This window comes from Calonectris borealis, chromosome 24, assembly GCF_964195595.1.
Source record: "Calonectris borealis chromosome 24, bCalBor7.hap1.2, whole genome shotgun sequence".
In the NCBI taxonomy this organism is placed as follows: domain Eukaryota; kingdom Metazoa; phylum Chordata; class Aves; order Procellariiformes; family Procellariidae; genus Calonectris; species Calonectris borealis.
Window position 1 is genome coordinate 2,408,446 of NC_134335.1, and position 10,900 is coordinate 2,419,345.

Below are 10,900 nucleotides of genomic sequence, written 5' to 3' on the forward strand. Positions count from 1 at the left end.
TTCCAGTGCTCCTGCTCAGCAAACGGATCAGGCTATTTGGTGCAAAGCCTGCCAGGGTGCAGAGGAACAGCCCAGTGCCAGCCCCCCTCACTGTATCACTGCTTGGGGCAGCTGTCTTCATGCACTCAGGGACATTGTCTGGGTAACAAACTGTGCAACTGGCACAGGACAAGCCTGCAAGTGCCCAGTTATAGAGAATGAACTCATTGGAGAGCAAAGACAGGGCTAATAAAAGCCAGAGAGGGAACAGAACTGTGTAATGACTACTAATGCTATGCATTTCTATTGCAATAGTGTCAAGGTACCTCAGACACCAAGGAACTGGGACCACACTGTGATAGGTGTGGTACAGGCACACAACAAGCTGGCATCATCTATAAAAAATGAAGGACAGAGAGCTCTGAACTGTTTTACGTACTTTTGTCTTAGAATCCACTCCCTGTGCAGCCCCAGCCATGGCCACACGCTGTTTTCAGCCTCCAGTGGTTCAGCATCCCACAGCCCTCGTATTGCAGAGCAGAGCAGGGCCAGATGGCATTTCATGCTCTAGCATGTGCCATTGTGTGTGTATGTGCACTCCTTCAGCCAGGCACCCTTTGCCCAGCTTGCAGGTCATATTGGCCATCCTCCCTATCCCAAATCCAGTGAAGATGTTTCTTCTAGTGACAGGAGGCCTGCAGTGAGCGAGGGGACCATCGATCCTTCTTACCAGCACAGAAGATGCCAGATCAGAGACAAAGAAAAGCCTTTTATAGCTGCTGCTCTGAAGTGTCTGTGAGTTTGAGGAATCTTTTTATGGCAGGGGACTAAGGAAATCATGCCCGTGCCTGAGCCCACACACAGACACAGGTCTCTGCCCTCACCACAGGGATATGGGCTCAGGGACTCAGGGACTCGAGTGGGTGCTTCTGCGAATGGGATGTGGTATGTATCTGCTGCAGTGCATAAGGCTGGTGCAGCGTGCACTGAGAGCAGAGAGAGGCTTGTAGACAGGGGACCAGTTAAGGACTGGGCTATTCCTGCCCTTACAAGCAGCTGCTTCAGGTGATTGAAAGTCACTAGCCCAGGATTATCTCTGGAATTATTATTAATGACTTAGGCAAAGCCTGTTGTAAAGGTGATTTTTATTTTGACAGTGTCTGAAATACTTGTTGGCAGCAGCTTATCTGGTCCTACTTCATGAGTAAGGGCATCCCTGAGCAGTACAGGCTGTGAGTGTGGGCACCTGATCTGCAAGGTGGAGGCTTAGCCATCCTCCCACTTGCGTTCATGAGGCTGGCAGGCAGAGCTGCTCTTAATTTGATTCTGATCCTTGTTGCTGGCAGGGGCCCTGAGAAGTAGAAAATGGTTCACTCTGGTCTGGATCCCACTTTGCCTGTCAAGGGTGAAAGAGCAGCCTTATACCAGTGTTTCAGCAAACGAGGAGGTATGCTGCATGGGATAGACTTCTGAGCAGGACATTTCTGGCCCTATGTATTTAGGGAGGCAGAGTGCAGAAGTCTGCAGGTGACATCCCAGCAGAGAGAGGGAGGAGCTCTGTCCACAGGGACCTTGGAGCCTCCTCTCTCCCCTGTGGGAGGGCTGCACTGAGGCATGCCAGGGACCCCCATATTTGGCCAGTGACACAGCATTTTGGCTGCTTTAATTGGCTCTGACAGGACAAGGATTGCAACTGGCACCTGCTGAGCCCTAGGGAACATCTGAGGCAGCAGCTGCCACCGACAGCAGTGCACACGATCCCTGGTCCAACATCACAAGACATTTCTCATGTAGCTGGTAGCATCACGGTGTCTGCAAAAGGGGCCAAATTCATTCATTACAGAGAGTGCTGGGATGCCAGCAAGGCACTTGGGATCTGTGCAGAGCCTTTCCCTTCAGCATTTTGGGGTTCACTCCCCTCACAAGGGCTGAAAAGGTCTGTGTGTGAACAAGCCTTATGTCCCATAAACTAGAGTGCTGAAGCAAGCAGAGACCGTGGCTTGGCATTTGTTTACTTGGGCTAGCTCCAGATCCAGGTCTGGAAATGCACAGTGAGCCTCCAAGAGCCCATCACTCTACATCTTTTCCCCTCGAGGCTACTGCCCACTGTGGGCTCCCTACAACAGCAAGCAACTCCAACTGCATCTGAGCCAGGAGGGCCAACCACAGAGGTGCCCCTGGCTGCCCCATGGAGAGAGTTCCTCCAAGTCCCCAGTGATGCCATTTCCACCGACGAGCTCAGTGTGAACTCTCTGCTGCTCTGCTCCCTGCATCTGGAGCAGCCAAGGCACTGTCCATCCTTCCTCTTGCAGAGTAGCTTGGCCAGAAGCAACATGAATGCAAGGCAAACAAGAGAAGATCAGAGGCAGATTTATTCCTCTTTTCTCCTGAGAGCTGCAGGCACTTTTACAGACCAACAAGCACCTTCCATCTCCACAAAGGTCAGCCACCAGCTCAGAAGTGAGGTACTGGGATCATCTCTTCCCTCTTCCCAGTACCCTTCTGGGCTAGAGCACAGCAGCTGTTTAACAGCCTACTGCGACACAGCCTCACAGTTTAGGGTAAGAATGACGCTTGCCATTTGGGGTGAGAGAAGAGTACCCTGCATGGTGCTCAATGAGCACTTGACCTAGGAGAAAACTTGCATTACAGTCCCTCACACTAACACTTTAGTCCCCCTTTTTACAGTTCCAAGTCCCTTTTTCCAGCCATCAGCCTTAAAAAGCAGAACTCTGGCACATATATGGCTGCCTCACAGCTCTGCTAAACACTGATGGTGAAAAATAGGGGTCTGGCACCATGAATTCCCCATCCCAGCCTCCCCTCCCTCCCTGCTCAACCCCAGATCTGGGGCCTTTAGGATTCTTCCTTCCCTTTTCCTTCCTCTGACTGTTCTTCTTTCCCCACTGGCTGCTCCTCTTGGGTTATCTTCACCTCGTTGACTCTGGCCTTCACCTCCTTCCCTGTCCGGGGAGCCACAATGCTTAAGATGCCATCATGGGACAACGTGGCTCTCACCAGCAAGGGGTCAACATCCAGAGGAAGGATGTAGGTCCTGGTGAACTCTCGGGAGATGAAGCCATGGCGATCAGCCTTCTGTGAGTGCTGCCCCATCACCTCCAGCAGGTTGTCTACGGTGCGGACAGTGAGCTCATCCGGCAGGAAGTGACAGACATCTAGGAACACCTGGAATTTGTGCTCATTGAGGCTGATCTCAGAGGTGCCTCGATCCAGTTGCTTATTGATCCGAGGCCTGATGTAGTAGCCATGGTACAGGGCAGGGGCTAAAATCTCACATGGGGACACACCTGAAAATGAGACTCAGTGAGGAGTGTGGGGTTTCCAGGGGAAGGAGTTGGAGAAGGACGGTTGGCAGCAGATAGAGGAGGGTGGCAGGAGGAGGCTGGGACCTGGCAAACACCTTGGTTTTGCCACCACATCAGCACAATATGGACGGAGTCTCTTGCAGTTCGTACCTTTGTTTCTCCAACACACACAGACCCAGATGCCTGCCAACCACTGCCTCCCACAACACAGCCGGCAGCTGCCAGCCAGCCAAGGGCTGGCATCCAGCATTTGCATGTCTGCTGGGTGGACAGGGAGAGAGTGGTAGGTGCACTGGGCACTCTGCAGTGCAAAGCCCACAGCCAGGGATGGGCATGGAAAATGCTGATGGTGAAGAAACTGCCCTGAAGAACTAAAGGCCTTTTGTGTGCCATTGTTCAGGGGGCTTTCCTTGGAGCTTTTTGCCTTTTCAAGCTGTTGTGCTGGTGCTGAATGGTTCTGCTGCTGCCCACATTCCTTCCCCTCCACCAGCCGCTGCCCGGCTTTGTGCTGAACACCCCAGCTCAGCTTTTCTCCACTGCCCCCAGCTGCAAAAACTCGCCCCCAGGCGCATTTTGCTCCATGTTTGCATAGCACATGCATGAATGGCAGACCACTGGGGGCATGAGGGAGGGAGAGGAGAGACAGCAGTATGTATGGATGGAGGAAGTGGACCTGAAGAGAGAGACCCTGACTATTCTCTGGATATTCTCCCCTGATTTGACCTGGGTTCTTATGCTCAAAATTTCTTGGCTCCAGCTACCCTGGCCTGCTCTGGAGCTCAGTCTCCCCAGGGGGACTCCATCAGCTCTCCTGCACCAGAGGAGAGAAAGGTGCCGGGGGGATCCGATCTCCTTTCTTACCTTCTCCAAAGTTCTGGTCGTAGATCTTGCTAGGGTTGGCAAACTCGTACTCCGAACTCATGGGGTAAGCATGGGGAACAGTCCGTGCAGCCATGGTGTGTCTGAGAAGGGGACCTTCCAAGCACTCACTGCCTCTGAGAGTGAAGGCTGCAGATTGCAAGGTTTTAATTGGGTGAATTCCACAGGGGGGAGTGTGTGATAAAAAGATGGACCAAAATAGCCACGCGCACAGGATGCCTCGCCAGGGTGACGAGGGAGGCTTCTCACTGCATTCCAGCAGGGAGTGCAGGCACTGCCTGCAGTCAGGGATGCCTTGGGAAAATCCCGTGCCTCCTCCCAGCTTCTGAGATCCTCTTCTTGAGCAGGGGGTGCAGAAGGCAAATGGGCAGCCAAATACAGAAGGGAGGCACAGAGGTGAGCTGAGGGAGGCTGAAGTAGGAGAAAGCAGGACAGACCCCAGGCTCTGCTGCCTGTGGTGCTCCCAAAGGCAAGGGCCAGCAAGAAGGCTCATTGCAAGCAGGTTCAAAGAGTTCCTGACACTGGTCCTGCTGGCCCTGAAGCACCCCGTGCGGACGGGGCAGTAGCTAATGCCGGCTGGTGCTTGATCAGGTCGTGCAAAGTCATGTGAAGTCACTGTCACACCCATCACCCCACTGTAAGCTTAGGGCCCAAATCAGCCCCTCCTGTGCCCTTCACAAAGGAGCTTAATTTTCCCAGAAGCTGAGTGGACAGCTCAAGCCTTTTGTTCCTGTGAGTGGTGAAGTGCTGCAGGTAGTTAAGCAGGGCTAGACAGAATCCAGATCCCACTACTGACACCTCCACATCCCGAACTGTGCTGCTACAAGCTGGCTGTCGAGACCGTCCCCTGGCCAGGGCTTGGGCACAATGTAATGAGACCTGGAGAAATGCCCGTGCCAGAAATCACGAGAACCAGGGATCTGAAGCTGGCATAGACCCAGTTTTATTGAACTGGGGGGCGGGGAAGTAGTGCCCAGTTAAGATCCTTGTACCCTGAAACCAGAGATTTCCTTGACTCCATGTCCCTGCAGCATGAGAGGGCAGGTGCACTGCTGTTGATGTAATGGGGAATTAGAGAAGGTATTTATGGCCTAAGCTTGCACAGAGCAAATTCTGCTCCCTATTCTTGCAAGCAAACTGAGAGGAAGAGGGTCAGACCCTTTTGCAAGGGTCTGGTGGTGCTAGCCGTAAGAATAATGTGCCTCTGAGCCAGTAATTGTATTTAAGTTGCGAGCTCTCAGAGGCAGAGACTAGCTCTTGCCCTTTAAGGACAGTTGCTAGGCTGAACCCATTCCCATGATTTAGGTTCACAGGCGAGGCAGGAATTAAAATAAATGTATGAATTAAGTCATATTAGGAGCATAATTATAGGGAATCAGCTTATTGCAGGGGCACAGGCAGACAGAGGTAGCTTGCACCCCTGAGAAGGCACGTTGCAGTGCAGCACCATGGAGGCGATTGGCATGCCGGCTTTATCTCTTCTCACAGCCCATTGGAGTACTCTGAGATCAGTGTCAGGCTCTTCTCCAGCAAAGTGGTTTCTGTAGTGGGCAAAGGATGAGAGGTGTTGGGCTGAAGCACTGTGGAGGAAGCCATCCTTCGTTCACACACGCACCAATGGGTGTGCACTAAGGCAGCAGGGCTTACTGGGCTGCAGAGACCCGCACTGCCAGAGGTATCTCAGCAAAGGCCTAATTGAATCTTTCCTGCCGCCTGACTAAAGCAGGCCTGTGGCTTCCTTTGCCTTAAGGAGAGGCAAAGGAACTCTCTAATCTTTTCCTAGGCTGGTGGGTGATGTGGGAGCTGAAGTCTCAGTGCTGGCAGTGGGAACAACGGCCCCTTGTCATTTTCCCTGTGAGCCAAAGATAGCAGCCGCATTGATCCTGCTGGCATCCAAAGCAGCTGGGAACATCCGCCAAGCCTGCCTGGGACTCTGCAGATAAACAGCACGTGGGGAGCGGGGCGGGCGCCTAGGCGGTTTGGCTTCTTGCTGCCCCATTAGGCTCCTTTTCTTCTTCTCCCCTTCCCCCTCCTCCTCAGCAGCGTGTTCAAATCCCCCAGACAGCTACTGGGCACCGCTGAAGGGACCAGCCCAGGAGTGGGACAATAAAAGCCCTGACACCACTGTTCAAGAGGCCTCAGGCGGGGCGGGGGGGGAAGCCAGGCCAGCTGCACGGGTATAAAGCTGTCCCCTGCTCCCGGCACAGCACTGCAGCACAGTTGTTTGCCAGGCTCCTCCAGCGCGCTCCAATGGATATCACCATTCATAACCCCCTGATCCGCAGACCCCTATTATCTTGGTTGGCACCGAGTCGTATCTTTGACCAGATTTTCGGAGAGCACCTGCAGGAGTCAGAGCTGCTCCCTGCTTCCCCCAGCCTCAGTCCCTTCCTGATGAGATCCCCCATTCTTCGGATGCCCAGTTGGCTAGAGTCGGGACTCTCTGAGGTAATTTTCCCTTCTTAACGCTCTTTATTATCACTGTGTGCACATCCTGATGGGTCTAGAGCTGGCGACCCATGAAAGCTGAGAGCTTGGAAACTGCTTGTAGGTGGTTATTAGGAAAAGGCTGGGGAAAAGGGTGCTGTGTTTGTGCCTCTGCTCCTCTGCATTAGGCAAGAACCTCTGCATACTCTGCTAATCATTTGTGACTGAGAGCAAGTATTGCCATAGTGTTGGGAATAGAGGCAAACTGAGCTGAGTGTGTGCGGGAAATGACTGTAAGAGCTGACGGAAGAAAGGATGAAGCCTAATTTCCCTGTCTGTTCTGCAAAACGTTCAATCCCACTCCTTTCTGAGAAGCAAACAGCATGGGGTAGTGGGCAGGGGTAGTGGGATCCTCATGTCAGGCAATGTGCGAGCTCATGGTTGCTGAGGAAAAAGGGGCCTATTTTAAACAGTCACTGCTGAGGAGAGCAGCATTTTAAGTAAGATACAGGACCCAAAGGATCATGAAGCAGCCATCTGCTTGCTTCAGGGGCTGAACCAAGAGACACGCAGTTCAAACAACCTTGTCTGTTCTGCAAGTCAACTGTCTTATTTACAAGTAACTTGTAGAGCTATTCTAAGCCAAAGGAGTGAGAGGAAAGTATTTTTTTAACCTTTGCGTAATGTCTCCCTTGATTTAGTGACATGGGTCTGGCTGTCCACTGAAGCAGCCATAATAAGCACCACAGATAACAACGTCTGACTATCTCAGTGGAGAAATCTTCACAAATAATCTAGAAGGAAGAGGAAGCACTTAGACTCCCAGGTCAAACTGCGGAAACCAGTAAGCCTAGAGCTGTCCCAGCGGCTGCCTCCACATCCCAGAGCAGAGCTCCAGGAGGCTTGCATGCTCCCTGACCACGAATGCAGCAGGAAGGCAGACACAGTCAGCTCATATAGCAAAGTCCCACAAACATGTCCAAGACAGGCAGAAAATCAAATTCAACCTCAGGAAGCAGGAAAAAGTAGTATTTGTTAGAGGCGATACAGTGCAAAATGGAAGACAAGGAGGTGAGATTAGCAGCAGGTGACTCAGAGTTTCGGCAGAAGTCCTGCTGCTCAGATAACAGAGGTGAGCAGTGAGGCAGTACAGCTCACCAATGACACGTTATTTTGGTTACTGAAGAGTGACGATGCAGGGGAAAGCCTGCAAGCCTGCAAGTGAGCTGCAGTCAGCTGCATAGTCAGGGTTTCTTTTGCTTGAAAGACTTTGCAAAATCCAGTCACAGAAACTGGAAATCTCCAGACATTCTGTAAAAAAAATTGGATACAAAACCTGTATGCCAAATAAAGAGTCAGTTTTAACAAATTCAGATTAAGAGAATCTCTTCCTCAGTCCCAAGGAAAACATTTATCCCACGTGATCAAGAGAAAGCATTCACGTTTTAGATACTGTAGTGACGGGTATTAATGTAACAGGCCAGCAAGGCACAAAGCCACCCAGATCAGAATCCCCAGGATCAAATGAAGGACAGACAGTGCATGTGTAGATACCAGTTTGAATCTTGAACTGCTATATTCTGACAGACTTTTTAAGCTGAAACCCTCACCTGCTCTTTTCTGAAGTCACCTCCTTGTTTTGCAGATGCGACTGGAGAAGGACAAATTTTCTGTAAATCTTGATGTGAAGCATTTCTCCCCTGAGGAGCTAAAAGTGAAGGTGCTTGGAGACATGATAGAAGTTCATGGGAAACACGAGGAGCGCCAGGTACTTCTACTTTAACTATGCAACTGATAGAGTCAGTGTGAACTTCATCTATGGTTAAACAAGGAGACTGCAAAACAATCTTCTCCTGTGCTCATCTCAAATACTTCTAGTGTTTTTTATCAACCAATCCCAATGGAAGATTCTCTGTGCAACCCCCCCCCAGCTGATCCCAGACTGGGCAGCAACAGGGTGGAGAATTTATTGCTGATGTTACATGAACTGTGAACTGAACTGGAAAATCATCTTTGAAATGGGCATTTCTGGGCCTCCCTCTTTCTGAGAAGAGGCCAGGAATGCAGGGAGGCATTCAATAAGCTAACAACTAACTGTAAAAATTAAACCACATAATGAATCAGTGCATTACCCTGTTCTGTCACCATGAGGCTACCTCTTCCTGAAAAAGGCCCATCTAACAGTTTGTAATCCTTAAAGATTGTGTTCTGCTGTCAGTCATCCCATTGCTTGCTGGCTCTGGAGACCTGTGTGGCAACTGGGCAGACAGAAGTCAAAAGCCATGTCCAAAGCTGTATTGTAACAGGGTTTGCCAGTCCCCATCTCCATCCCACCCCCCATCCCCACCTCCTTGCCAGAAGGAAACGAGTCCGCATGATAAAGTAACTATGTCACTGGAATTGTCAGCTCTAAGAGCTTCTGGGAGCACAGATCTGTCAGTCAGGAAATACAGCAGTACTTGTAGCTGGTGGAAGCCTGTAATCCTGACATAGCTTCTGCAAATTTTTTTGGCTAAGAAAATAATCAAGCGCTGTAGCAGAGATCAGCTCACTAGAAAGCTGTGTATTACTAAAGCTCTGGAGACCATCAGGAACAGGCGTGGTTGGCACTGCGTGTAGGTCTAGCTGCTGCATCTTAGGAATGTCTGTGTGATGAAGCCAGCCTCTGGCTGGCACAAGAGCTGGAACATAAAGCCTCCTCCTGTAAACAGTGTACCTGCAAGCACCTGCAGCCTAGGCAGGGCAGTGTCTCACTTCGGCAGTGGCTCTTTAAAAAGGGCATCTCATAATAAAAACTCTTTTAACTTTCTGAAAAGTTTCCTTTGAGAGCTGGAGCTTCCTGATCTCAGACTTTATGCAAAGGGCCCATGGTTTAGGTGGAACTGAGTGATCATTTCTAATCAGGGCTGTTCCTTCTCTTCTCCTTTTGAAGGACGAGCATGGCTTTATTGCCAGGGAGTTCAACAGGAAATACAGGATTCCAGATGATGTGGACCCTCTGACCATAACCTCATCACTCTCTCTGGATGGTGTCCTGACCGTGAGCGCACCAAGGAAACAAAGTGACGTCCCTGAGCGCACTATCCCTATCACCCGTGAAGAGAAGCCTGCCATTGCAGGAGCCCAAAGGAAGTAGACTGCTATTTAAAGTCACGCCGGGATGCCATTCAAGAGCACTTTTCATCAGATGCCAGCTACACTGAATGGCTACTCTTATTATTTATGCTGAGTAAGTTTACTAACAAATAAAACATGAATAAGCAGTTTGTATTTTTTTGTTTTGAGCACTGAGGACAAAGGGAAGCATTGGGTCAAGAAAGCTGTGTAAGGTTGCTGTGGAGGGAAACATACCTGGCATCAATCTTGCTTACAGGTTGAGTGGCAGGTGTGTCCAGGAGAGCTTGTCTTGTGTTCAAAAACACATTGCTAGTTTCACTTCGTGTACTCTAATGTTTTGCAAACATCTAATTGCATGAGCCTTTTCCTTCAATGTTGCCAGAGAATTTCAGTGTGTTTCACAAGCAACCGAAAAGTTTCTCCAGTGGAGATTAGACTGGTAAAACAACTTCATGACAATCGAAACCCATTCAAAGTGTGGGTATTAGATAACAACTAAATGGAAGACAACTATATCTTAAATCTCTAGAATGACTCATGTTATGGAGAAGCATCCAAGTGCTGCAACCAATTCAGAGCAGTTGCACATGAAAACTGCATAGCTGCAGCAAACACAGATATATCCAGAGAGGAAAAAAACGTCCTGTTTCATGGTGCGAATCACATCACTTTGAAACTATGTTGTCAGTGCCACTCAAACAATGAACAGGATCTGATGTCTACAGTATTAATCTCATTTATGCTAATGTTGTTGAGTGGTACAAAACACTACTAAGTCCTTCTCAGGTGCCATCATCTGCTTAGGACTTCTCTTCAAAGGGATATGAACATAAAGGAAAGTCTGTATTACTGGTATTGAATTTCTAAAATTCATCTCCAAAAAGGACAGAATGCCATAGATCTGTCACAGAGATCATCAGACTCAGTTATGACCTGACCTATTTTCTATGTTCCTTATACCTGCCAAGACAAAAGTTATATTAGAAGGGATCAGTTTAAATCTCAAATGAACTGAGAGGGCATCCTTCTTCCATGGCTTTAAGTGAGAAAAATAAAATGAGCACTCAGTGATGTGGGGACATTGTCAAATACCCCAAATCCCACCTAATTGCCAAGGTCTAGTGTTTCCTATTTGCTGGTTCTAATAAGCTCTTCCAGTTAAGGTGTTAGTT

General features: G+C 49.7%; 2 protein-coding genes across 2 annotated transcripts; one reads left to right on the plus strand and one right to left on the minus strand.

Moving 5' to 3' along the window:
• Nucleotides 1-2,333: 2,333 nt before the first annotated feature.
• On the minus strand, nucleotides 2,334-4,260 carry HSPB2 (heat shock protein family B (small) member 2). The gene is made up of 2 exons (XM_075172906.1): nucleotides 4,167-4,260; nucleotides 2,334-3,287 (listed from the first exon to the last, which is right to left on the minus strand). The coding sequence occupies exons 1-2, from the start codon at nucleotides 4,258-4,260 to the stop codon at nucleotides 2,836-2,838; spliced, it is 546 nt and encodes a 181-aa protein (XP_075029007.1). The 3' UTR covers nucleotides 2,334-2,835.
• Nucleotides 4,261-6,169: 1,909 nt separating this feature from the next.
• On the plus strand, nucleotides 6,170-9,874 carry CRYAB (crystallin alpha B). The gene is made up of 3 exons (XM_075172907.1): nucleotides 6,170-6,632; nucleotides 8,257-8,379; nucleotides 9,544-9,874. The coding sequence occupies exons 1-3, from the start codon at nucleotides 6,435-6,437 to the stop codon at nucleotides 9,745-9,747; spliced, it is 525 nt and encodes a 174-aa protein (XP_075029008.1). The 5' UTR covers nucleotides 6,170-6,434; the 3' UTR covers nucleotides 9,748-9,874.
• Nucleotides 9,875-10,900: the final 1,026 nt, after the last annotated feature.

Bases quoted from the DNA above. Each gene is read 5' to 3' on its own strand.
- HSPB2 (XM_075172906.1), bottom strand. From the start codon at position 4,260: ATGGCTGCACGGACTGTTCCCCATGCTTACCCCATGAGTTCGGAGTAC. The intron at 3,288-4,166 runs GTAAGAAAGGAG...TCTCATTTTCAG, and splicing joins CGACCAGAACTTTGGAGAAG to GTGTGTCCCCATGTGAGATT.
- CRYAB (XM_075172907.1), top strand. From the start codon at position 6,435: ATGGATATCACCATTCATAACCCCCTGATCCGCAGACCCCTATTATCT. The intron at 6,633-8,256 runs GTAATTTTCCCT...CTTGTTTTGCAG, and splicing joins TAGAGTCGGGACTCTCTGAG to ATGCGACTGGAGAAGGACAA. The intron at 8,380-9,543 runs GTACTTCTACTT...CTCCTTTTGAAG, and splicing joins GGAAACACGAGGAGCGCCAG to GACGAGCATGGCTTTATTGC.